The sequence below is a fragment of the Sus scrofa genome, chromosome 11 (genome assembly GCF_054392235.1).
Source record: "Sus scrofa isolate SSC_HxYL_T2T_F1_AM1 chromosome 11, Sscrofa_HxYL_maternal_Yorkshire_Landrace_v2.0, whole genome shotgun sequence".
NCBI lineage: Eukaryota > Metazoa > Chordata > Mammalia > Artiodactyla > Suidae > Sus > Sus scrofa.
The window spans coordinates 945511-971433 of NC_139393.1; the positions used below are offsets into that span (position 1 = coordinate 945511).

At 50.8% G+C, this 25923-nt stretch overlaps 1 protein-coding gene across 13 annotated transcripts in view; it reads right to left on the reverse strand.

Moving 5' to 3' along the window:
* Nucleotides 1-3635: 3635 nt before the first annotated feature.
* The window catches only part of CENPJ (centromere protein J), a 60116-nt gene continuing 37828 nt past the window's right edge, over nucleotides 3636-25923 (reverse strand). For 9 of the 13 annotated variants that reach the window (XM_084981199.1, XM_084981197.1, XM_084981198.1 and 6 more), the window contains 9 exons: nucleotides 20947-21112; nucleotides 15203-15445; nucleotides 11786-11870; nucleotides 9946-10007; nucleotides 9593-9712; nucleotides 7146-7286; nucleotides 6981-7065; nucleotides 6785-6905; nucleotides 3636-3989 (listed from right to left, as the gene is read on the reverse strand). In XM_084981199.1, the coding sequence (XP_084837325.1) occupies nucleotides 3794-3989; nucleotides 6785-6905; nucleotides 6981-7065; nucleotides 7146-7286; nucleotides 9593-9712; nucleotides 9946-10007; nucleotides 11786-11870; nucleotides 15203-15445; nucleotides 20947-21112 (1219 nt within the window). In that variant the 3' untranslated portion in view covers nucleotides 3636-3793. Of the gene's footprint in view, nucleotides 5520-6784; nucleotides 6906-6980; nucleotides 7066-7145; nucleotides 7287-9592; nucleotides 9713-9945; nucleotides 10008-11785; nucleotides 11871-15202; nucleotides 15448-20946; nucleotides 21113-25923 lie in introns of those variants that run through there. The other 4 variants (XM_021065414.2, XM_021065417.2, XM_084981196.1 and 1 more) reach the window with 2 other exon arrangements.

The window sequence follows — 25923 nt, forward strand, 5'->3', positions numbered from 1 at the left end:
ATCCTATTCAGAGTCACGTCTGCTGAGCCCCGATGAGAACTCCCTTGAGCATCTTCTCATGTGTCCACTGGTCGTCTGTCTGTCTGTCTGCTTTAGAGGAATGTGTGTTTAGGTCTTCTGCCCATCTTTTGATTGGGTTATTTGATTTTTTGGTATTATTGAGTCGTATGAGCTGTTGATATCTTGGAAATTAAGCCCTCGCCAGTTACATTACTTGCACATATTTTCTCCCAGTCCGTAGGTTGTCTCTTTTTCCATCTTTTAAAGTTTTATTGAGGTATAACATGTGGTGTGAGAATCTGCTGTACAACAGAGTGAATGAGTTATGCATACACACACGTCCATGCACTTAGATTCCTTTCCTTTCTAGAAGATCACGGAGCACTGGATAGAGTTTCCCCGGCGGTACAGCAGGTCCCTGTGGACCGTCCGTTCCAGGTACAGTAGTGCGATGACTGCAGCTCTGCAGTCCTGTCCGAAATTGGGAGGGTTAAGCCTCCTGCCTTGTTTCTTTCCTCTCAGGATTGCTTTGCTTGTGGTTCCGTATAAATTGTAGAATTATTTTAGTTCTGTGAAAAATGTCATGGGTAATTTGATAGGGATTGCCTAAAATCTGTAGATTGCTTTGGGTAGTATTGCCTTCTGAACAATAATAATTCTTCTAATCCAGGACCATGGGATATAGTTCCATTTCTTTGTACCATCTTAAAATCTATTTAACCAGTGTTTTAACAGTTCTCAGTCTTTCACCTTCACCTCTTTGGTCAGGTTTGTTCCTAAACATCTAATTTTTTTGGATGCAATTTAATTTATTTATTTATTGCTTTTTAGGGCCACACCCAAGGCACATGGAAGTTCCTAGCATAGGGGTCAAATCGGAGCTATAGCTGCTGGCCTATGCCATGCCACAGCCACAGCAACACAGGATCCAAACCTCATCTGTTACCTACACCACAGCTCACGGCAACGCCAGATCCCCAACCCACTGGGTAAGGCCAGGGATCGAACCCACATCCTCATGGATACTAGTCAGATTTGTTTCTGCTGCACTACAACGGGACTCCCCTGGATGTAATTTTGGAAGGGATTTTTTTCATTCCTTTTTTAGTATTTCATTGTTTAACATAAAGAAGTGCAACTGGGAGTTCCCATCATGGCTCAGCAGAAATGAATCTAAATGGTATCCATGAGGACATGGGTTCGATCCCTGGCCTCTCTCAGTGGGTTAAGGATCAGACATTGCCATGAGCTGTGGTGTAGGTCACAGACATGGCTCAGATCCTGCACTGCTGTGGGTATGGTGTAGACTAGCAGCTACAGCTCCGATTCAACCCCTATCCTGGGAACCCACACCCACAAGCCCTAAAAGGCCCGTGTGTGTGTGTGTGTGTGTGTAAAATAAAGAAGTACAACTGACTTCTGTATGTGAATCTTGTATCCTCCTTCTTGGCTGAATTCATTTATCAGTTCTACTAGTTTTCATGAGGACTCTTTGTGGTTTCCTATATATAGTATCATGTCATCTGCACCTAATGACAGTTGTACCTCTTCCCTTCCAGTTTGGATATGTTTTCTTTTTCTTGTCCAGTTGCTGTGGCTGGGACTTCCAGTACTATGTTGAATAGAGGTGTTGAGAGTGGGCATCCTTGTCTTGTGCCTTTTTTTTTTCCCCACCTGAAGCCATACCTGCAGCATATGGAAGTTTCTAGGCTAGGGGTCAAATTAGAGCTGCAGCTGCTGGCCTGTGCCGAGCCACAGCAATGCTGGATCCGAGGGCATCTGAAAGCTGTGCCACAGCTCACGGCAACACAAGATCCTTAACTTGCTGATCAAAGGCAGGGATCAAACCTGCGTCTTCACAGACAGCACATCAGGTTTTTAACCGGCTGAGCCGCAATGGGAACCTTGCAGTAAGAGGCCTTATCAGGAACAGATGTTGAATCTTGTTAGGTGCTTTATCTGCATCCATCGAGATGATCGTGTCGTGTGTGTATCGCATCGATTGACCTGTGTGTGAACTATCCTTGTGACCCTGGGATGAATCCCACTTGGTAGCTGGTGTGGCATCTTTTTTATGTGGTGTTGGATTCAGCTTGCTAGTATCTTGTTAAAAGTTCCTGGGCCAGGGATCAAACCCACGCCACAGCTGCAACCTGAGCCACAGCAGTGACACTGGTTCCCTAAGATGCTGAGCTATCAGGGAATTCCTTCAGAGAGTTGTTTTAATTAGAGATTTTATTTGCCTTCTAGTAATTGGTCTGTTTATTTCTTCTTGATTCACTTTTGGTGAGCTGATTCACTTTTAGTGAGCTGTACATTTCTAGAAAATGTCGTCAAATGAGTTGGTATAGAATTGTTCTTAGTAGTCTCAAGGTTTTTTGTTTCTGCAGAATCAGATATCCTTTTTTTTTTTTTTTTTTTTTTTGGTCTTTTCGCCTTTTCTAGGGCTGCTCCTGTGGCATATGGAGGTTCCCAGGCTTGGGGTCTAATCGGAACTGTAGCCACCAGCCTATGCCAGTCCCACAGCAACGTGGGATCCAAGCCGTGTCTGCAACATACACCACAGCTCACAGCAACGCCGGATCCTTAACCCACTGAGAAAGGCCAGGGATCGAACCCACAATCTCATGGTTCCTAGTCGGATTCATTAACCACTGTGCCACAACAGGAACTCCCAGAATACCTCTCCTTTTTAATTTCCTACTGGTTTCTCTCTCTTCTCCTTGGTGAGTCTGGCAAGAGGTTTGTTGTTAACCTTTCAAAGAACCTGCTCTTAGTTTTACTGACTTTTTCCGTTGTTTTTTAAGTCTCTGTTTTATTTCCTGATATTTATTATTTCCTTCTGCTGACTTCAGCTCTTTCTCTAATTCTTTTTTAGGGTTAGGTTGTTTGATATTTATCTTGTTTTTTGAGGAAGGCCTGTATTGCTATGAACTTCCCTCCAAGAACTGCTTTGGCTGCATCCCATAGATTTTATATGGTTGGTGTTCTGTCATTTGTCAAAATCACACTACATTTTTCAATTTCCTCTTTGATTTCATCATCAACCTGTTGATATTTTAGTGATAGTTAAAAAAAACTGAGTTATTGCCAACACTGGTGTCAAATTATACCAATACACCAAGTGACAGACCAAACATGTAAACTGACTTGAGATGACTTGCTCCTCCTTCAAGGTCAACCTGCTCCTGTCAGCCCAGTCGTACAGGTTACAACGGCAGGGCACCTGGTTGCTTCTCACCTCCCACCATCTCAGGGCCCCAGGCTGACAGCTCCACCCCCAGCCTCTCGAGGTAGCTGTTTCCCTTACGAGACTGATCTGCTCTGGAACAGTGAACTCTTCTTCCTGTATTCTTGTTTGCCTGACTTGTATTTGTTGTTTTCACTTCTCGTCTGTAACCACTGTGGTAAATGAAATGCTGCAGCAGTAGGATGTTGACTGGAGAAATGAGCTTCCTCCTTTGGTAAATCTCCCGAGCAAGACCTTGACATGGTGAATGGCAGTGAGAACATCTCTTGGATGCTGTACTTGGAGGTTTTCCTGACCTTCCGTCCAGGCAGTGAAAGCAGCCCCTTTAATGCACGTCTCTACAGGTTATAACCAAAGAGGACAAGGCAGCCAAAGGGAAACAACATAAAAAGAAGCATCAAGTTTTATTTGATAACCCAAACACTCTTTTCCAGTTAAACACACGCACACAGAGTATGTCAGTTAAAGCACAGAATCCGTAAGAAACGCACGTTTAACCAGAAAATCAAGTTAGTGTTATTTTCATGATGTGTCACAGGGGGATCATGACAATCTTGTGTCTATTAGAACGTTGCCGTCCTTGTCTTTAACTCGTACGCGACCAGATGTGTATTTTGTTTCCTGATGACCGTTTGTATATACAGTTTTCACAGTGCCGTCTGGATATTCCCGTCTCTTGAACTGGCTGGTATGTAGTTCTCTCTGGCCATTACTAAACTCTATGACTTTGTTTCCATCTCTGTAAATTTAAAATAGAATTTACTTTCTTTAACAATAGGAAACACACCAGGAAAGCTCGAGCAGTTCTTCCTTCTCTCCTGTCCCCGCACTACACCTTCTGTGCACATTCTTCCCAGTGTTTCTGCAGCAGGCAGAGTTCCAGGGATGAGAACAGCACTTCTGTGTGCCCTCCAGAGTTTTTTAAATAAATGTTTTCATCACAACAGTCTTAGATGTCTTTAACTTTGCATGTGTTGTGCCTCTTAAAAAACTTTTTTAAAAAAGGGAACTGTATTACAATGTCTTTCAATTTGGACCTTCCTTCTTTCACTAAGTTAAGGCCACCCGAATGCTTGCTCCTCCTCAGGCTGGAGAGGAGCTGTGCTCCTGGGAAGGCACGTGTTCAGAGTGAAGACCCGTCCTGAAGGAACAGACCCAGCAAGCAGAACGCGGAAAGAGCTGACGCCACACTGACTGCTTGATGGGTGTGGGGGTATTGAAACTGAATCCCAAATAGAGGTATCATGTGCCATTAAAAACACAGGCTGCTTTTTGAGTATTTCTTAAATTACATATGGACACAGTGGCCTTGTGCCACATACGACTGTTAAAGAGCCACTGCCTTGTCAAGTGTGATCCTGGGGGGTCAGCCTCACCTGGGAGCTCTGGAGAAATGCAAAGCAGAGTTCCCGTTGTGGCTCAGTGGTAACAAACCAGACCTGTACCCATGAGGATGCAGGTTCGATCCCCGGCCTTGATCAGTGGGTTAAGGATCCGGCGTTGCCGTGAGCTGTGGTGGGGTTGCAGATGTGGCTTGGACCTTGTGTGGCTGTGGCTCCAGCTGATTCTACCCCTAGCCTGGCACCCTCGGTGTGTCGCAGATGCAGCTTCTTTGGGTGGGGCCCAGCAACCTGCACTTGCGCAATCCCGCCAGGTAATTCTGATGGACAGTTAAGTGTGAGAACCACACTGTAAGTGAAAAGTGCCAAAATAATCCTGAGTGTGTTGCATATTTGAAAACTAAGAGACTAAATCTTAAAAGTTTGTGTCACAAAAAAAAAACATGTAGGAGTCCCCCACAGTAGGTAAAAGCCAACTGCAGGAGTTTCCATCCTGGCGCAGCAGAAACGAATCCGACTAGCCTGTGGATTCAGTCCCTGGCCTTGCTCAGTGGGTTAAGGATCTGGCGTTGCCGTGAGCTGGTGTAGGTCGCAGATGCAGCTTGGACATGGCGTGGCTGTGGCTGTGGTGTAAACTTGCAGCTGTAGCTGATTAGACCCCTAGCCTGGAAACCGCCATATGCTGTCGCTGTGGCCCTAAAAAGACAGGAAAAAAAAGAATCCAACTGTGATAGCTCAGGTCGGTGCAGAGGTGCAGATTTGGTCCTCAGCCCAGAACAGTGGGTTAAGGATCCGATGTTGCTGCATCTGTGGCTCGGATTCAGTCACTGGCCTAGGAACTTCTATATGCCAAGGTTGTGGCCATTAAGCTCTGTGAGGTGATGACTTTGCAATTCCACAAATCCCGTATCTTTGCTGGACACCTGAAACTGAAGTTATATATATGTCACACATCAATTAAGAACAATTCTGGGAGTTCTCATCGTGGCTTAGTGGTAATGAACCCAATCAGTATCCAAGAGGATGTGGGTTCAATCCCTGGCATTGCTGGGAGCTGTGGCGAAGGTCGCAGACGCGGCTCAGCTCCCACACTGCTGAGGCTGTGGTGTAGGCCGGCAGCTCCGATTCGACCCCTAAGCCTGGGAACTTCCAGGTGGTGCGGCCCTAAAAAAGACAAAAAAAAAAAAAGACCAGCCATGAGTTATCCTCAAAGATGGAGCGATGAGTACAGGGAACTTGTCACGTTCTCTTTTTGTTACAGAAAACGTCAGTCACAAGTCAGAATCTTTTGAAAGGCCCCTGACAGGACTCAGTATACGACATACAGGTTTAGTGGATCAGCAGGTAAAGTTTCAGACCGTGTTAAGGGAAAAACACAGTCATGACCATAAGAAGATCCTACATTAAATAAATAGTACTATTGATTTAAATAAATAAATACTTCAAACGGTAGTGTTTTTACTTTGTTTTGGGGCCAAGTTTCTACCACAGAATTCAAGTTACTGGGTATGAGACTGACACACTCCACAAGAGGTGGGCTCAGAGCTGAAAACAGGACTCGGGGTTGACAGACATAAACCAGGGTTTTCATTAAAATGGTGCTTAGAAGATGCTCTTTACTATGGACTGAAAAAGTCTCTCACTTCAAGAAATTTAATAATAAAGAGACCCCTAGTCTGGGAACCTCCATATGCCGCGAGTGTGGCCCTAAAAAAAGCAAAAAAAGAAAAAGAGAAAAACTTAGAGATTGTTGACTCTCTGAATCAACGGTCTCTAAGAACTGGGTCCCAAGCACTTCGGCTGGGACGCGAGAGCCAGAAAATCGGAACAGAGCATCTCAGTTAAACCTGCTTGCGGCCGCCGTGCGCTTCCTGTGCCGCAGTGGCAGGGCCGCTTCCCGCGTGGTGTCTCGGTCACTGCGCTCAGGTCCCCCACACACCCTCTTCATGCGAACTGCGCTACAGGCTCCCTTGGTCTTGAGGCTAAAGACTGACTAGATAACAGACTCTCTTTATCTCAAACGAGTCCTGAACTCCAGGACGCTGAAAACACATCTCACCTGCTCGCACATTCTGAACCCACTGAACATTCCGAGTGCCTTATGCAAAGGTTTTGGTATTTTTCACCCTCACTTGGTACTGGAAGCTGCAAACTGAAGCCCTAACCCCAACCCCAACCCCAACAGGTTTCCTACCGCTGTGCTCTGACAATGGTGCCGTCTGGGAAAATGCTTTCTTCTTGCCCGTCAGCGAATAAGGTCTTCACAGTCTGGTCGGGAAACGTGATCTCTTTCCTTCCATCCGGGAAATGTCTTTCTGTGTCGAGAGGGGTTCGTCAGTGCTGGGTGTGAGGGAGGGGCTGGACCACGAGAGGGCGGAGCGGGCGCTCACCTGTCTGGCCGGAGGAGAAGTGCAGGACCTCCAGCCCTTGCGGGTAGGTGGTGTGCGTGGTCTGCGCGGCCGCGTAGTAGTAAACCTGCGGGGACACGGCGTCAGCGCGGCTCCCCGCGGGCGCTGCGGGCCGGGGCGGCGCGGGGCGCGGGGGCGGCCACCTACCACTCTCCCGTCGGGCGTGACCTGCTTGACGTCACCGTTGAAGAAGGTGACCGTGACCGTCTTCCCGTCCGCGCTCACGTCCTTTCGAGTCCCGTTGGGAAACGAGATAAGACGGCGCCCGTCTGTATAAACCACCTCCGTCTACGGAAGGTGAGAGCCAGGCTGTCACCAGGAGAACGTCCTCCCGAGGCCTCGCGACAGAAACAGCCCTACCCCTTTACCCGCTTGGAAATGTCTCCATGATGGGGGGTCCCGCGCGGCTCAGCAGGAACGAATCTGCCTGGCACCCACGAGGGCGCGGGTTCGCCCCCTGGCCTCGCTCAGTGGTTGAGGACCCGACGTTGCCGTGCGCGGTGGTGCAGGTCATGGACTCAGCTCAGACCCCGCGTGGCTGTGGCTGTGGTGTAGGCCGGACGCTGCAGCTCTGATTCGACCTCTAGCCTGGGAACCTCCTAAACAGACCAAAAAAAAGGAAAAAATTTTCCAAGATAAAAGGTAAAACATTTCCAAAGGGAGAAACATTAATAAACTCATAATAATCAACTTCACGTATCAACACATCACCATTCTTATGTCACCTATTCCCCCAAAACAAAAACTCTGGTGGTGGTATTTCGCGTTTTGTCTTTTGGGGTTTTGTGTGTGTGTGTGTGTGTTTTTTAGGGCCTCACCCGTGGCACATGGAAATTCTCAGGCTAGGGGTCAAATCGGACCTACAGCTGCCAGCCACAGCCACGCCGGATCCTTAACTCACTCAGTGAGGCCAGGGATTGAATCCGTGTCCTTACAGATACTCGTTGGGGTTGTTTCAGCTGCGCCACAATGAGAACTCCCCCCGTGGTGGTTTTTTTTTAAAGCCAACTGCAGCCATCACTTAACCTGTAAGTTCTTCAACTGCTATACATAATGGAAGGATTTTTAACAAAACCATTATCATCCTAACTGCAATTCCTTCATCAATCAGAACCATCCATATCGTTTTCGATAAATTCAGTTTACCTGAATCAGGATCAAAACAAAGGCCAAAAACAACAGCTGGGTGATAAGTGTCTCTAATCTCAATTTTTTTTTTTTTTCTTTTTAGGGCTGCACCTGCGGCATATGGAGGTTCCTAGGCAAGGGGTCGAATTGGAGCCACCGTTGCCAGCCTACGCCACAGCCACAGCAACACCAGATCCGAACCGAGTCTGCGACCTACACCACAGCTCACAGCAACAATGGATACTTAACCCACTGAGCAAGGCCAGGAATCGAATCCACATCCTCATGGATACTAGTCAGATTTGTTTTTGAGGTTTTTTTTGCCTTTTTTAAGGCCGCATCCGTGGCATATGGAGGTTCCCAGGCCAGGGGTCGAATTGGAGCTGTAGCTGGCAGCCTACGCCAGAGCCACAGCAACGTGGGATCTGAGCCGTGTCTGCAACCTACACCACAGCTCACGGCAACGCCGGATCCTTAACCCACTGAGCGAGGCCAGGGATCGAACCCGCAACCTCATGGTCCCTAGTTGGATTCATCAACCACTGAGCCACGACGGGAACTCCTCAGATTTGTTTCTGCTGTGCCACAAAGGGAACTCCCCTAATCTCAATTTTAAGTCCTCTCCTTTCACCCTTTTTAATTCGAATTGGTGAAGGGACAGAGTCACTGACCATGTGAAATTTCCCACAGTCTGGATTGGGCTGATTGCTTTCCCGTTAGGGGGTCACTTAACATGTTCTCATAGCCCCGTTTTTCCTTAAAAAGCCCCGTAGCTGGCTCTCAGAGCTGAATCACTCTCTGGATGAGCTGTGGGCCCCGTGCAGCGGCACATCCAGAAATGCGGCGAGTACGAAGCCGCCCCCTGACCTCAGCACTGACTGGTCGCATCATTCGATCCGTCAGCCTTTCACCTAAGGTCTCCGTGGCCACGGATGACGGCTGCCTGGAACCTCTACTTCATTCGATTGTGAATTTTATCATTCCTTTTCTGTTCACTAGCTGGAATTCTTCTAAAAAAGAAAACCATCATCATCAAGAGTTGGTTGCCCTAAAGCAGTCAGTACAGGAGAAGCCTAACAACCTCCTTCTGACGGTTGGTCCTGTCCTGTCCTGTCCCAGGGGGCTCCCAGGGTGAGGCCGTCTGCAAGGACAAGAGACTCTTGGTCTGTCCTACAGGGCATGTAACAAACATGTGAAGCAACTGCAACTTACACTTGGGTCAAAAGCCGGAGTCTGCTATTCGAGAATCCTCCGGACGCATTCCTTCCTCTGCTGCTTCTCTAAACTAGAAATGGCACCTAAACCACACGGAGCCTTTGCAGGCGAGTCCAAAGGTTCAAGCCACGGTTACGTTCAGCCCTATCAACAGCCTTGAAGAGCCATTATTTGAGAATCCACTCTAACCTCTATTTTAACCCACGTTTTATTTTTATAGCATTATCACTGCTTAAAAATAAAAGTTTCACCTTTCCATCAGGATGGCTGATCTCTCCCTGAATTTCTTCTTTTTTCTCTTTTTCATCCGCTTCCATGCTTTCAGGATCTGGAAAGCTCACTGGCTCAGGGGGCTCCCAGGGTGAGGCCGTCTGCAAGGACAAGAGACTCTTGGTCTGTCCTACAGGGCATGTAACAAACATGTGAAGCAACTGCAACTTACACTTGGGTCAAAAGCCGGAGTCTGCTGGTGTCACACAGAAAATGGTTACAGTGTTACGTCGAGAGCCTCCCTTATAAATGGTTTAGAAAATGAAGCCAGTTAACTGGTCAGCTTCAAGCCTGCGTAATCTGTGTGACCAAATGACAACATAGAGAGATGTACCTGTCCCTTCTCCCGACTGCCCAAATCACCAGGCACAGACTTGGATCTTCGAGACGGATCGCCTGTTAGAATACAACTGCCAGAGTTAGTTTTACGCCTTAAGTGAAAGCTTAGAATTTACCCAATTTTATGGTCAAACATTTCCTTACTTCACTCTTCTTTTGTGAATTGCTGTCCTTTACCCATTATTTAAGAAGTCTTGGGGAGTTCCCATCATGGCGCAGCGGAAACGAATCTGACTAGGAACCATGAGGTTGCAGGTTCAATCCCTGGCCTCACGCAGTGGGTTAAGGATCCAGCATTGCCGTGAGCTGTGGTACAGCTTGCAGACGCGGCTTGGATCCCAAGTTGCTGTGGCTGTGGTGTAGGCCAGCAGCTGTAGCTCCAACTTAACCCCCAGCCTGGGAACCTCCATATGCTTCAGAGGCAGCCCTAAAAAGAAAAAAAAAAGAAAAAAAAGATTCATGCACCTCTGTGTTCACTGCAGCAGTATTCACAATAGCCAAGACATGGAAACAACCTAAATGTCCATCAAGAGATGACTGGTTTAAGACGATGTGGTACATATATATACACAACAGACTACTACTCAGCCATAAAAAAGAACAAAATAATGCCATTTGCAGCCACATGGATGGAATTAAAGACTCTCATACTAAGTGCAATCAGTCAGGAAGAGAAAGACAAACACCATAAGGTATCACTTTTTATCTGGAATCTCACACATGGCACAAATGAACCCACCTACAGAACAGAAACAAACTCATGGACATGAAGAACAGACTTGCGGTGGCCGGGGGGGCGGGGCGGGGGACAGACTGGGAGTCTGGGGTTGGTGAACTACTGCGTTTGGACTGGATGAGCGATGAGCTCCTGCTGTGTAGCGCAGGGAACTATATACACTCGCTTGTGATGGAACATGACGGAGAATGACGTGAGAAAAAGAATGTATACACACATAAGACTGGGTCACTTTACAGCAGAAAGCGACAGAGCTCTGTAATCAACAATAATAAAAGAAGTCAAAATAAAAAAGAGAGGAGTTCCCACTGTGGCTCAGTGCTAACGAACCCGACTAGTAGCCACAGGTTCGATCCCTGGCCTTGCTCAGTGGGTTAAGGATCTGGCATTGCTCAGAGCTGTGGTGCAGGTCACAGACATGGCTCAGCTCCCGAGTTGCTGTGGCTGTGGTGTAGGCCAGCGGCTGCAACTCCAATTCAACCCCTATCCTGGGAACTTCCATATGCTGCAGGTGTGGCCCCAAAAAGCAAAAAAATTTAACAATAAAAAATAAATTCATTTCACACTCAGTGGTCAAGATTTTAAAATCTGAGCAGATCAAGTCTCGGCAAGCAGAATGCGGACACTCTGCTGAGGGTGAAGAAAGCAACCGGCACAAGAGTTCTGCGAAGGGCAAACCCAAGGTGGCACCAACATGATGCAACCCACATTCTCCTCCTGCCAAGTGTGCTGGAGACTCGTGACTGGGCTTATTCTGCGACCATCTGGGGCCATTGGAATGGCATCAACAGGAAAACTTCCCTGTGGCAAATACACATGGAGCTGCACAGCAAGAGCTCACAGCTGGGAATGAGGGCGAGAGGGCGCGGGGCAAGGACGAGGTCAAGTGCACGGATGGAGCAGGAAGCACCACGCTGCTCTCGGGACAGGACGCGGGAAAGAAGGAACCATCAGACGGGGCTGCTGGCCGCGTGCGAGCTCAGCGGCAGCAGGATGCACCCGGTTCAGTGATGAATACCGTGTGTGCTCAAGGTGGCTGTAAAGCTTCCTTCTTGAAATTCCTGAAATATTTTATAAAAAGATCATGCAACTATCTTACCTGGTGTTGGCAGATAATTCTTTCTGTGTTTTTCTACCTGGGTTCCCAAAGAAATCTGACTCTTCTGAGGTCGAACTGATGAATTCTACAGTGTGAGGAAAATGTGAATATAAAATTAGTGCTGGTTTACATATGGACACAGAGAATGCAGTGAACAAACCTCAGCTCGCGGTGGGAATCTTTAAGTGTGTTCATTTAAGCTGTTTTCACCTGTCACTAGGGGCCGAGTCAACAAACAGAGGCTGTCTTCCAGGAGTGAACTGCACGTGCACACACACACAGCCTGTCTTCTAGGCGCGAACTGCACACGCACACATGCCACCCCTGGCACACCACACAGTGTAAAACAAACCGCTTTCTAGGAGAGTTACCAGGGCGGCCAGAAGTGGGGAGGAACTCAGGCACAGCAGCCAAGGCCCTCCATCACCTTCCCGGGGACACCGCTCTGGGCCTGGAGCCACACGCTCCCGCAGAAGACTGCTCACCACTGTCCCACCGGGGCGCACAGACGCGCCGCCCCCGCCCCAGCCCCAGCCCGGGTACAGAGGGCGGAGGCGCCCTCGCTCCCCTCACCTTTCTCTCCTCCCACCACCCCGCCCAGGGACTCCTGTCCTGGACGCCACCTGCCGGGACACCCGTGACCCAGTCCCTTCCACCTCACTGGGCAAACCCTAGAACTAGCCGTTATCAACAGGTGCAACTGTTGAGAACGGCAAACACCTCCCTCGCAAAGCATTTAAATCCAGAAAGTGGGGAGCTCTACAAAAATTAAAAATCACACAAAAAGCCAGTGCCGTTTAAGAAAATGCCAAAATACTAGGGGCAAGAAGCCACGATTTCTGCGATTACCTTCAAATGGTTCAGCAAAACACATGTACACACACGGCAAACCCAACAATGGCCGGAGCTGCAGCGTGTTCCGGTGTTGGTCACGCTGTTCTCCCGCTTCTCTCGTGGGGGGGCTCCAGCACAGTGTTTAACGGGGGCCCCGGCTGCCGACCACCGCCACCCGTCCCTCCAGCTCGCCCCTCTAAGGCCCCACCGCCAAGGACGCTTCCAGCCACAGGTCCTACAATTCACTGATCCATCTTTTCCGCGTCCCCCCAAACCTAGGCCCTTCCTGCGCAACTGAACTGGTTCACGGCAGTCCTGCCCGCGTCCTGGCACTCTGTGGTGCCCACCCGGATGGGCACGCCGTTTCCAAAATACAACTGCCCCTGCTCCGCCCCCAGAGCAGAAGGAGAGAAGTAACAGGAGCAATCCCCACTTGAAAGCCGCGCTCTCTGACCTCCAGGGCCCCCCGCGGCCCAGGGGGCCTAGCGCATCTCGCCGGCTCCCCCTCCTCAAACCGCCCCCAGCTCCCGCCGCCTTCACTCAGCTGCCAGCCGGCGCCCCGTTCCCTGAGCAGGAGCAACATCAGAAGCACCTTCCCACCAACAGGCCACCCCCAGACCGCCTCTCAGCAGGCAGGAGCGCTCCACACCGAGTGCAGCGCACCGAGTACAGGCAGCAGGACTCGCCCCGCACTGGATGCCGGCCCCTCCTGCGGCTGCACCAGCTCCCCACCTCCTGCTGCACCGTACGTGCCTCCCTACGGAGTCCATCCGAGCAACACACCCGTGTTCATCTCCCCATCTCAGAACAAGAGCTGCGACCCCCCTGCCCTACATTTACCGCCAACGCCTCCGCCGGGCCCTGCTGCTTGTCTGGGCCCGTCTCCCGCCGCTGCCAGGCTCCCACCGGCGCCTTCGGTCCTCAGCTTCCTCCGCGGCACCTCTGGCACCAGCGGCCTCGCGCGTTCCTCCGTGGCGCACAGGACGCGGCCCCCGGGCCACTCTTCAGGCGCTTCACTCGCCTCACCCCCGCCCCACCCGCCCCCAGCCCCCGGGACCAAGCGCGAGCTCCCGCCTGACCTTCCCTGGCACGTGCACAAGGCCACCTCCTGTCCGCAGGCCCAGCGCGCCCCTTCTCCCGGCTACGCTCCTAGTACCCACAGCTCCGGGCAACCTGGCCTCCTCCGCGGCAGCGCGTGAGAACCAGAAGCTCAACGGGGCGAACAGCCGCCTCTCCCTGGAAGCCGTCCCTGAGCCCTGGCGGCGTCGCACCCACGGCCCCTCCTCAGCAAACCTCGGCCCCTGCCCCCCGCCCCTCCCGCCCCGCCGGCCCGAGCGCCCCGTCTCGGGTCTGAACGGCACAGCGGTCCCCAAGGGGCGTCCCCACTGCGCCCCGTCCGTCTTGGGGCTACGGCAGAGAGGGAGGCGGCCGCCCCTCCTCGAGAGGGAGATTTAACTACGCGGCAGAACCCCCCGTGTCCGAGGGGCAGCCCAGCCCTTTCAGGGCTGCCCGCCTCTGCCCCTCCTCCACTCCGTGCCCCTGTCCCCGCCGGCGCCAACACTGCCGGCTCGCGAGGGCGCAGCCCGGCTGCTTCGCGGGCAACACCAGCCCCTGCCCGGCGCAGCAGTGGCCGAGACCAGGGCCCCGGTGCTCAGCCTCCGCAGGGGACGCCGCTGAGCCCGCCCCGGGGCTGAGCAAACCTCGCTCTCCCGCGGCTCTGAGGACCGTGCGTCCCCTTCCGCTGCCAGGGTTCCTGCGGTGTGAGCCACGCTCCGCGAGAGGCTCCTCAGGGCAGAGGCCGTGCCTCGAGACCTGACGACGGCAGCCGCAAGCTGCGCCCCCCACCCCACCTCCGATCCGCCCCGCTCCGCTCCCCTCGACTCCACCTGAGGCCTCGGGGGTCCCTGGCCCGGCTGCTCGTCCCCACCTCACGCTGGCCCACCGCGCCCTCTCCAGCCGTCACTCGGGGGCCCCTCTCTCAGCAGGGCCTGGCCTGACATCCTGCACAAAGCGGCAGCACCCCCGCCCCAAGGGGGCCGCTTCCGTGCCCCCCGCCCCCCCATCACCAGGCAGGCACCACCCGCGGCCTCGCTGGTCCTTCTCCCACCCCTGGAGTGACGATCCCAGGGCCTCACAGGAGGGCATGTGGATGAGTGAAAAAACAAATGCTTGACTGAAAAGGATCATACGCAAAACAAACAAACAAAACCTCTGCCTAAACTTGCCCTCTTTTAACTGAGAGTATCTGCCTGTTGTGCTTAATTCCTTGTAAGAAGCATAAAAACGAATTCGAAAACCACCTGCACAGCAACATGGACAAAGAGTTTAACTGTGATAAGAGAGACCTAACATGAAATTACCACTGGAGCCGCTTTAACAGCTACGGTTCCCTGCTGGAAGGACACTGCCAGGGCCCCAGCACCACCCACCTCCAGAACTTTCCATCCTGCAGACGGAAGCCCTCCTCTCCGAGCAGTAACTCCCCCTTCTCCTCGCGCCCCCAGCTGAAGGCCACCCTTCCCTTCTGTCTCTGTAAACCTGACCCCCCGAGTAGCCGGCGTCTCCCAGCATGACCAAACCTACCACGGGCTCATCCTTTTTCGGGGCGCTCACGGAGTGACCCAGCCTGGTGCTGCTCTCAGCGGCTTCGGCCCTCTTCCAGGCATCCAGGCGGAATCTCTCCATCACTTTCACCTCCTCCCGGAGGTCTGTGTTCTCTCTGACCAGCATTTCTATCTGGCTTCGGAGGCGGCCTTGTGTTTGGCACCATTTTGCTTCCTTTCTTTTCAAATCTTCCTGTAAATCTGCTATCTGCTGCTTCAAAGCCTCTCAAAAAAAAAAAAAAAAAAAAAAAAAAGCATTACTACAATTAAAACAAAGCAACAGAAGAAGCAGGACACATCAATGAAACAGAGTCACTAGCCCAGCACAGACGGCAAGGCAGGGAAGGCTGAGCCAGTCACACCCCAGGAACCCGGGGCTTCTCAGGAAAAGGAGTGGGACCCAGGCTCGCGGCTCACCTCACAGGTCAACGACGTTAACTCGAGCAGCAGGAGAGGGGCAGACACTACCTGGGGTTGGAGCAGTGACACTGCCGTGAGGTATTATTTGAAAGAGAAGGAGATAAATGGAGTTACCTAGTGAAAAAAACACTAAGAGGAATCCACGCCTACTCCAAGGAAGAGCAGAGGAAACAGGAATTCAAGACTCAAGTGAGAACCGGCCCCTGCGACGGGGTCCATCTGGAATCCCGGAGGAGAACCGGGTCCAGGAACAGTTGTTTCAGACGGACTGAATGATGGACGTGAAGATGCTCCTGGAAACATCTGGAAGCTATGTGCAACTGTACAAACAGAATCACCGGCCCCCACCTGGGTCCAGAGATGGGGCGACTGAGAGCTGAGCAAAGGACACACAGAGCTGGCCTTCTGTGCCACCAAGAAACCACTCGGACCCGAGCCTGAAGGCAGCGGGGAGGCCTCGGCACAGTCAACAAAGTCGCGCAAGCCACAGAGGGAGAAGCGGTGCTCACAGGACCCTTCCTGGAGTCGTACCGTCCCCGACAGACTCTGGAGCTGGGGGAGGTCAAAGCTCGGATCCCACTTCTGTGCCGTGAAAGCACTTGAAACAAGGCCGTTACCTCCCTGAACCTCCACCTCTGACTCATAAAGCCGCGGAGTACAGGAGTTCCCGCTGGGGCACAGTGGGCTAAGGGTACAGCATCATGGCGCAGGTGACAGGTGCAGCTCAGGAACCTCCACGTGCTGCAGGTGCAGCCAAAGGAGACAAAGAATAAAAAACAAAGTATCTGCTATCTGTCATGTACTGCTAAGGTCCTGGAACACAGACGACAAAACACAGATGACAACGGGATTCTGTAAGGAGGTGACGGGCCGGAGAAGAGAAGCAGAGCAGGGGCAGAGGGCGTGGGCAGAGGCTGCTGTGGTCCCCTGCATGCAGACCTGACCGGGCGGGGGACACGCGACACGGCTGTCTAGAGACAGAGCTCTGCCAGGAGCAGCAGCAAACGCACCGGGAAGGAAGGTGCCCGGCTCAGCCGCACGGGAGCAAGAGGCCAGCAGGCCAGGGAGGGCTGGCGACAACAGATAAGGGCCAAAGGACACAGGACGAGGCCGCCGAGGGGACAGGGCTCTCACTGCAAGAAGAAGGCGGAGTCGCAGAAGGGCTGTCAGCTGAGGACAGACCCGACTTCCTTCGGGAAGGCTCCGCGGCCGATGTGTGGATCAAAGCCGTGGGAGGAGGGAGAACCTGGTGGCCCGTCGCCTCGGGCGTGGAAACTCGAGTGTGGGCAGCCGGGCAGCAGGACAGAGGGAACAGAGGACTCGGGGTTTCCGGTCTGGGGACAGGGGCGGGGAGTCAGCAGACGGCGTCGGGAGGTGCCGGGCACACAGGCTCTCGGCCGGGAGCCTTCGGCACCTGGAGCCTCACCTGAGCCACGATGCCAGAGGAGCTCGAGGCCGGACGGACCCGCCTCCCTGCGGGAAAAGCACGACAGGGAGAAGGGCGGGGGGGGGGGGGGGGACCCCAGGCGCAGGCGGCCTTGGCAGGGGCGCTTCAGGGCGCGGGTGGACGGGAGCTCAACACTCCCGAGGCGTCTGCTGCCAACCAACAAAGAAACAAAGAGGGGCTAGCTGGCGGGCCGAGAGGGACTGGAAGCAGCAGCAGCGTGGACACGAGGGCAGGCCTCCCAGAGAGGACCCACGCTGGGCAGAGCCTGGGCGGCGGGCGGCCCCAGGGGGCGCCCTTCTCAGCCCTGCGGGGAGTGAGGCTCGGGGCGGAAGCGGCCCAGGCCCGCTTGGGCTCCGCGCTCCCTGTCCAACGAGCCTGCGCCCTGCGCCACTTCGCCCTCAGCAGGATCACGGGCAGGGACACGGACGCGAGGTTGGCGGGCATCGTCAGGGTGGCAGCCTTGCCAAACAAAGTACGATGATGGCTTGAGAAAAGGGCGCGGAGACTACCCTCAAAGCAGGGGCTTACAGGGACTGACTCCGGGGTTTAAGGCCTAAGAGGGCGACCGGAACGTCCTCACGGGAGCACAGGTGACCAGGGTCGGAGGGACGGAGCGACCGTGGGAGTGTGGCTGGTCACAGAGGGCTCGGAACCGGGGTTTCCCAAAACCGCCAGAGTTTGCAGGGACTGGGGGTGGGGGGAGGCTGTCCGCTCGTAAAGCTGCGGGAAACATCGTCAAAATAAGCTCATTAATAAGCAGGTTTTCACTGTGACCGATAAGCAGCAAAAGAAAGGCTGCTGTCAGAGAAAATACACAAATGCGGGCGGGGGCGCCTGTGGTGTCCTGGGAGGCAGGCCCCCCCCCCCCCCGCCCCCGCCGCTCCCCCAGGGAAGGCAGTAGGGGCCGGGAGGGCCGGGGAAGGCGGAACGGAGCGCAAGCTCAGAGGCTGGGATGAACGGCCAGGTCGGACAGGAAGAGCTGCGGGGAGAGAAGGGCCAGGAGGAGAGGCTCAGCGCCGACCCACCGTCTGATGGCTTTGAGCGACGTGGCCAGATTGCTGGCCTGAGGGAAGGGGCAGCGTCGCAAGGAAAGGCCGAATCCAGGGACAGGACAGTGACGCCCGAGACGCCCACAGAGCCTCGCAGGCACCTGCAGTGGGAGGAAGCCGACCCCAGGCCTGCAGCCCAGCAGAGATCTAACCCAACATGCATGGGTAAGAGGACAAGAAGCCTCATCGTGTGAAAACTGGACTAAAGTGACACGAGGAGGACACAGGTCAACATGAGCTCGACCTCAGACGCAGGCACGGACCTTCCCCGCCCTGCCACCGCCACCACCAGCACCAAGGGTGGGGCAGGGCCGCCAGCCCGGCCAGGCCTCAGGCGGAGGCGAACGCAAGAGGAAGGCAGGGGCCGGGGGCGGCTGCTCTCAGATCGGGGGTGGCTTTGAGGAAAGAAGCCGACCGCCAGGTAGTCTGTGAAGGCATCCGCTGGTACAAAGCAGCAACACCTCTGACAATTCCAAGGCAATGGCAGGGCTAAACGCCGAAGGACGAGGAGTGGACGCACTTGAAAAGGGCTCTCACTGGTCAAGGTGGGACCACCTCTCATCCGCCAGGAAATGCGGTAATTAACGAGAGCAATGCGAGGCTGTTAAAGGCGACGAATGGAAATCCCAGGAGGAGAGAAACGTCTTATTCCTCCACAATCCCTCATCTCCAGGTGAGGCCTCTCGTCCGACAGGGTCCAGAGCTTTCTGCAGGGGCGGGTGTGTCCTAGGCCTACCTGTCCAAGGGCACAGCTACCATGACTCACGGAACTGAGAAACTCAATTTTTAGTTCTATTTAATTTCAACTAACTTAAATTTAAGTAGCCACGGGCGTTCCCGTAGTGGCACAGCAGAAACAAACCCGACTAGTATCCACGAGGATGTGGGGTCGATCCCTGGCCCCACTCAGTGGGTTAAGGATCTGGCGTTGCAATGAGCTGTGGTGTAGGTTGAGGACATGGCTTGGATCCAGTATTGCTGTGGCTGTGATACAGGCCAGCAGCTGCAGCTCCGATTCGACTCCTAGCCTTGGAAACTCCGTATGCCACAGGTGCGGCCCTAAAAATTAAAAAAAAAAAAAAATTTTCTCAGGAATACAGGACCTGAGAGACAGGCACCAGGTTACAAGAATGTACAATTTACGTGTTGTTCGCATATAGTAAAGTCGAGCTACCAAAAAAAAGCCTGTGCGCTGGTTTGAAACACAGTGGAAGAAAACCAGGCCCTGAAAGCTATGAAAGGGTGTGAAGAATCATTCTCATTAGGTTTCCTGTTTTCACTGTCCTAAGATTTTCATGACCACCGATCAAGTTAAGTACTGCTTGACTCCTAAAGACTCAGAACCAAGAAAAATGAAATGACAAGCCCATTGTGCAGATATTTTAGAATAGGCCATGTTTGTAAACTCAGTGAAGTTTTCTGACAGCTATATTTGGTTTTGACTAATAAAGTATTTGAAGTATTCACACATACCCACACACAAAACAGGCCAAATTTGTCTTCTTTTTTTTTAGCCATACACACAGCATGACGAAGTCCCCCAGCCAGGGAGTGAACCCAAGTGACAGCAGTGACAATACCAGATTCTTAACCTGATGAGCCACCAGGGAACTCCTCGAATTTTAATTATTAGAGATGACAATACTAATCTGTATTAGAGGCTATTTAAAAGAATTTTAATTGAATTTAACATGAATTTTAATCGTTTACCTTTCAGACAAGCAGCAAACAACACTCATAGCTGCTAGTGGACTGCAGACTGGCATGAGATTCTGGCAATGTCTACGAGTGTCCACACCTTTTAACCTAGAAATTTCACTTGCAGGACTTGATCCTACAGCTATGCCTGAGTGTGACGCTACATCCAGGCAAGTGAATTCCTTCTCTCCACTAATCCATTCCCAGTACATGCCTGCTGCACAGAAGGTGCTCAGCAGCCAGGGCTGCTGACCAGGTAGAAGAACCACCGTGAGGAATGGTGTGTGCACAGGGTTACTGACACCGCGCTTCTCACAAACACAAAGAGCACAGATGCTTGGTTAAGTACATCATGGCACATCCATATGTGCAACTGTTCCTTTTTTTGCTTTTTAGGGCCGCACCTGCAGCATATGGAAGTTCCAAGGCTGAGGGTCCCATCGGAACTGCAGCTACCAGCCTACGCCACAGCCACAGCCACAGCCACGCCAGATCTGAGGCCTGTCTGCGACCTACACCACAGCTCACAGCAGTGCTGGATCCTTAACCCACTGAGCAAGACCAGGGATTAAACATGCATCCTCACGGAAACTAGTCAGTTTCGTTACGGCTGAGCCAAAACGGGAACTCCAGTGCAATTCTCTTCAATGGTAAAGTAAGGAGAAGGTTGCTCTTTATTTAAGATGTAAAAAAGGAGTTTCCGTTGTGGCTCAGCAGTAACAAACCCCACTGGTATCCACTGAGGACGCAGGTTCAATCGCTGGCCTTCCTCAGTGGCTTAAGGATCTGGCACTACCGTGAGCTACAGTGTAGGCCACAGACACGGCTCAGATCTGGTGTTGATGTGGCTGTGGTGCAGGCCAGCAGCTGTAGCTCCGACTCAATCCCTAGCCTGGGAACGTCCGTATGCCACAGGTGCAGCCCTAAAAATACAAAAAAAAAGTCAGACTACAAAAGATGTTCTAACATCTCAGATTATTTGCTGAGTCAGTGGATGATTAATAAACTGAAGCCCAATTTCTCTTTGGTACATCAAATAATTCTAAGATTCTTACAAGATTGTCACCTTTACACACTTAAGCGAGTATAATTAAAGAAGAACAGACATACTTGTATCTCTTCACGTTCCTTTTTATCCGGAAAAGTTCTTGCAACTGTAGAATACTTCTCAAAAACTTTGCGTTCCTTTTGTAACTTCCTCATTTCCTCCTTTTTCAACTCCTCTATTCGAGCCAATTCTTTTGCTTTCTGTTGTTCAAAGTCAGCGATTTCTTTCCTAAAATGACCAAACCGTGTTATCATCTGAGGAGACCGTCTCAATAGCGTAACCCATACGTGACGCCTGGAATTGAGGACTGCTGGTTTTGGTGATTCCACCATCAATCCAGGTGCCGCAGGGACAACCAGCTGGCTCAGCAGACTCCCCAGCAAGCACTCAGCACCCACGGAGGACCTCCCATGAATCAAGCAGTGCATCAGGCACTGGAGAAACCACAGCCAGAAAAAACAAACATCCTCACCCTAAAGCTTCTTCCATTCTAACGGGAGTGACAGATGACAATGAACAAGACAAACAAGCAAATACAGGGAACACGGCAGATGTTACGGAGAAGAATAAAGCAAGGAACGTGGGTAGGCAATGTGCAGGTTGGGAGGCTGAAATTATGGGTGGGGCCGTCTGACTAAGGAAGTACCCAAAGTACAAACGTGAGGAAAGTGAGAGAACAGCCATGCAGGAGTTCCCACCGTGGCACAGTGGAAACGAATCCAACTAGGAACCATGAGGTTGCAGGTTCCACCCCTAGCCTTGCTCGGTGGGTTAAAGATCTGGTGTTACCATGAGCTGTGGTGTAGGTCGCAGACCTGGCTCAGATCTGGTATTGCTGTGGCTGTGGCTATGGCGTAGGCCGGCAGCTGTAGCTCCAATTCGACCCCTAGCCTGCGAACTTCCACATGCTGCAGATGCAGCCCTAAAAAGCAAAAAAGAAAAAAGAAGAGAGAAGAGCCATGCAGATGCCTGAGCAAAACAGTTCAGGCTGATGGAACCCACAGGCAGAAGCCCTGAGGCAGGAATATGCCTGATGTGGTCAAAGAACAGCCAAGAAGCCAATGTGGCCAAAACCGAGTAAGCAAGAGAGAGTACAGAAAAAGAGGAAGGGAGGAAGGAAGGATGGAAGGGAGGGAGGAAGGAAGGAAGAAAGCGCCGTGAAGACAGAAGAAGGCTGTCAAAAGAAGGCTGGTCAGAGGACCTGTCATAACCCAGGTCCACTCTGAATGTTGTGTTGAGAGCACGGGCAGCGTGACATCAACAAGACTGTGGAACACGAGGTCCCTGGGGTCCCTGGCTCACACCCTCCCACACAGACAGCAATCTGACAGCCATCCACAGACAAAAGTGCCTTTGTGGGAGCTCCAGGGCCCGGGCGGGGAACTGAAAACCCCCAGTGAAGGCCAAGGTCAAGAATCGCCACTGTGAGAGGGCAGGCCTCGCCACCCAGGCAGGCTTACCAAACGCAGTCCTGACCGCAGGCTGAGGTCAAAGGACCCAGGAGCAGCCATGTCCATCCACACCCCTCCTAACAGACCCACAGACCTCAGTCCCAACGAGAGGTCCCGAACCAGCCTGGGACCCAGCTCCAGCTCTGCTCTACTGGGGCTCAGCGACGGTCCTGCCAGCCCAGGGACCCAGCAGGAGGATGCTCAGGAACTGGGCAGGAGCCACACCCAGCCTCAGCCCTGGAAACACTCCTGCTGTCTACAGACTCATCAGTGGGGCAGGAAGCAGCCCCATGGCCTAGCTCCAGCCCTGCTCAACTGTGGTCCAAGAAGCAGTATGTCCTACTGGGGATCCAGTAGGAAGCACAGCTGCAGCCGTGGTAACAGGCCTATGAACTGTGGACCCGGCTGTGGATCCAGCTACAACCCGACTCCACTGGGATCCTGGAAGCAGACCCAACAGTCCAGGGCCCCAGCAGAAAAAGATCTTTATCTCCCAAAAACAGTCTGTAAAGACAAGAACAGGTGTTTCTTCTTTCAAATGCAAAGACATCAACACAAGCCTATACAGATCATGAACATTCAGGCAAATGTGATGCCACTTACAGAAACTAATAAAGCTCCAATAACTAATCCCAAAGAAACGGAGATCTACAAATTACCCAGCAAAGAATTTCAGGAAGTTCAGCAAGCTCCAAGGGAACACAGATAAACAACTCAATGAAAGCAGTGAGACAATACAGAAAACAAGAAGTTCAACAAAGAAATAGAAAATTATTGAATGAGAACCAAAAAAACCCAATGTTGCCGCAAACTGCAGTGTATGTAGGTCACAGATCCAGCTCAGATCTGGTGTTGCCGTAGCTGTGGCATTGCTGCAGCTGCATCTCTGATCCAACCCCTGCCCTGGGAAGTTCCATATGCCGCAGGTGTGGCCGGAAGAAGAAAAAAAACAACCAAATAAAAGTCAACTATACTTCAATAAAAATAAATGAGAAAAAAAATTTTTTTAAATGTCATCCATTACCTCAGTGTTAAGTGCACCCCTTGGTGTGACTATAAAATCATGTTCATGAGAAATTTAGCAACTATTTTTTCATTTTTAAAAATGTTTATTCATACACCAGCAGCTATAGCTCCGACCGGACCCCTAGCCTGGGAACCTGCATATGCTGCGGGTGTAGGCCTAAATAAAGCAAAATAAAGAATAAAAATGTTTACTGAGGAGCTCCCATCATGGCTCAGCAGCAACAAACCTGCCTAGGCTCCACGAGGACGTGAGTGAAATCCCTGGCCTCACTCAGTGGGTTGGAGATCTGGCGTTGCTGTGAGCTTCAGCGCAGGTCACAGATGGGGCTCAGAGCCCGCGTGGCTGTGGCTGTGGTGTAGGCAGGCAGCTGCAGCTCTGACTCGAACCCTACTCTGAGAACTTCCATGTGCCTCACGTGGGGCCCTGAGAAAAAAAAAGAAAGTTGATTGAATATTTTTTTTGTCGAAGCACAGCTGCTTTGCAACGTCGTGCTGGCTTTGGCTGTACAGCATAGTGATTCTCTGTCTTTGCGATTATGCTCCACTATAAGTCATTCCAAGATGTTGGCTACAGTTCCCTCCTCTGTGCAATATATCCTTGTTGCTTATCTAGTGTAGACACTGTTTCTAACATCTCGTTTTGCTCATTAGATGGTGACCGGCCTTCCTTTTATACTGCGTTGACTTGGTCAGTATGATGTGTAACTAGCTAGAAATACAAATTCAAATTTTTCCTTGCCCTTATCCAGAATTACATCTGAAATCAGTGGTTAGCTCGGAAGTAGAATTTGGGAATACTAATCCCTAAGTTACTTTAGTTCAAGTTAATGACCACTAATATACCATTTGGTAAACATGAAAGTATATACGGAGATAAAATTTTACAGGATAATGAAATTCTTTGGTGGTAACAACTGTCCAGTGGCACATTTCTGTGACCAGTTTCCTTTTGGTAAATTCATGGCATTTTAATAATTAAACATGAGAATTCGGATATAAAAACCAAAGAGAAATTCTGGAGCTGAAGAACACCAGGAATGAAGTGATAAATGCAATAGAGAGCTTCAACAGCAGACTCAAGCAGAAGAAAGAATCACTGACTGTGAAGACTGGCGATCTGATGTTACCCAGTCAAGGGAAAAGAAAGGAAAAAAATGTAAAGGAGTGAAGAAAGCTTATGGAATTGGTGCGGCATTATCAAACCAACCATTATACACATTATAGGAGTCTCAAGAGAGAAAAAAATGAAAAACCCTTAGCTAGACAAAGAAAAAAAGAGATCAAGACTCAAAGAAGTAAAATCATAAATAAAAGACAAGGCATTACAACACATGCCTCAGAAATAAAAAGGACTGCATAGGAATAATTATACTCCAAAACACTGGGTAACCTAGAAGAAGTTCTTAGAAGTTCTTAGAAATATACAACCTGCCAAAAGGGCATCTAGAAGAAAGAGAACGCCTGAACCAACCAATAACACACAAGGAGACTGAATCGGTAATCAAACCTTCAAAAAAAGAAAGCCCAGTAGAGATGGCTTCACAGGTATCCACCAAATACTCAAGGAAGAATTAAAACCAGTCCTTCTCAAACTACTCCCAGACTCACTTTGTGAGGCCTCTAATACCAAAGGCAGACACAGACGTAAGAAAACTACAGACGAATGTCCCAGAAGAATTTTTATGGGAATAAATCCTTATTTAACAAAAAAAAAAAAAAAAAAAAAAAACCCTAGCAAACCAAATTCAATAGCATATTAAGAGCATCAAATACCTTGACCAAGTGGGGTCCATCCCTCGGATGTAAAGTTGGCTCAACACATTCAAATCAAATAACAAGAAATAATGTGGAAAAACATTAGTGTGGTTCCTCAAAAAATTAAGTAGAGAATGACTCTACGACCCAGCAATTCTATCCCTGGGCAAACATCCAAAGAATTGAAAGCAGATATTGAACAGATCTGTATGTCAATGTTAACAGTAGCCTTATTCACAATAACTGAAAGGTAGCAACAACCCAAATGTCCACCTGCAAGCCAAGGATCGCCAGAACCAAGAGATGATAAGAGAGAAACATGGGTCTGCTGATACCTTGACTTCAGGTTTCCAGACTCTGGAAACATGAGAAACTAAATTCCTGTTGTCTGAAGCCATCCGGTTTGTGTGAATTTTATTACAGTAACCCTAGGAAACTAATAGCACCAGAAGGTAGCACCAGAATTCATAGCGCCCAACTGCTTCTCAAATTCCAATTCATGACTTCACCACTAAGAGAATTCCCCTTTGAATCTATCTTTGACCACAATACATCATTTTACTTAATTAAATTCTTATATGGTATATCTTTCACTTCCTTCTCATTTACATTGCTGGATTAATATAAGAACTATTTTTTTAAAAAATTTTTTTAATTTGTATGGAAATACAAAAGGTCTGCAAACAGCCAAAGCAAAATCCTGAGAAAGAAAAACGACCTGGGGGAAATCAGGCTCCCCAACTGAAGACTGTACTACAAAGCTACAGTCATCAAAACAGTATGGTACTGGCACCAAAAAAACAGATA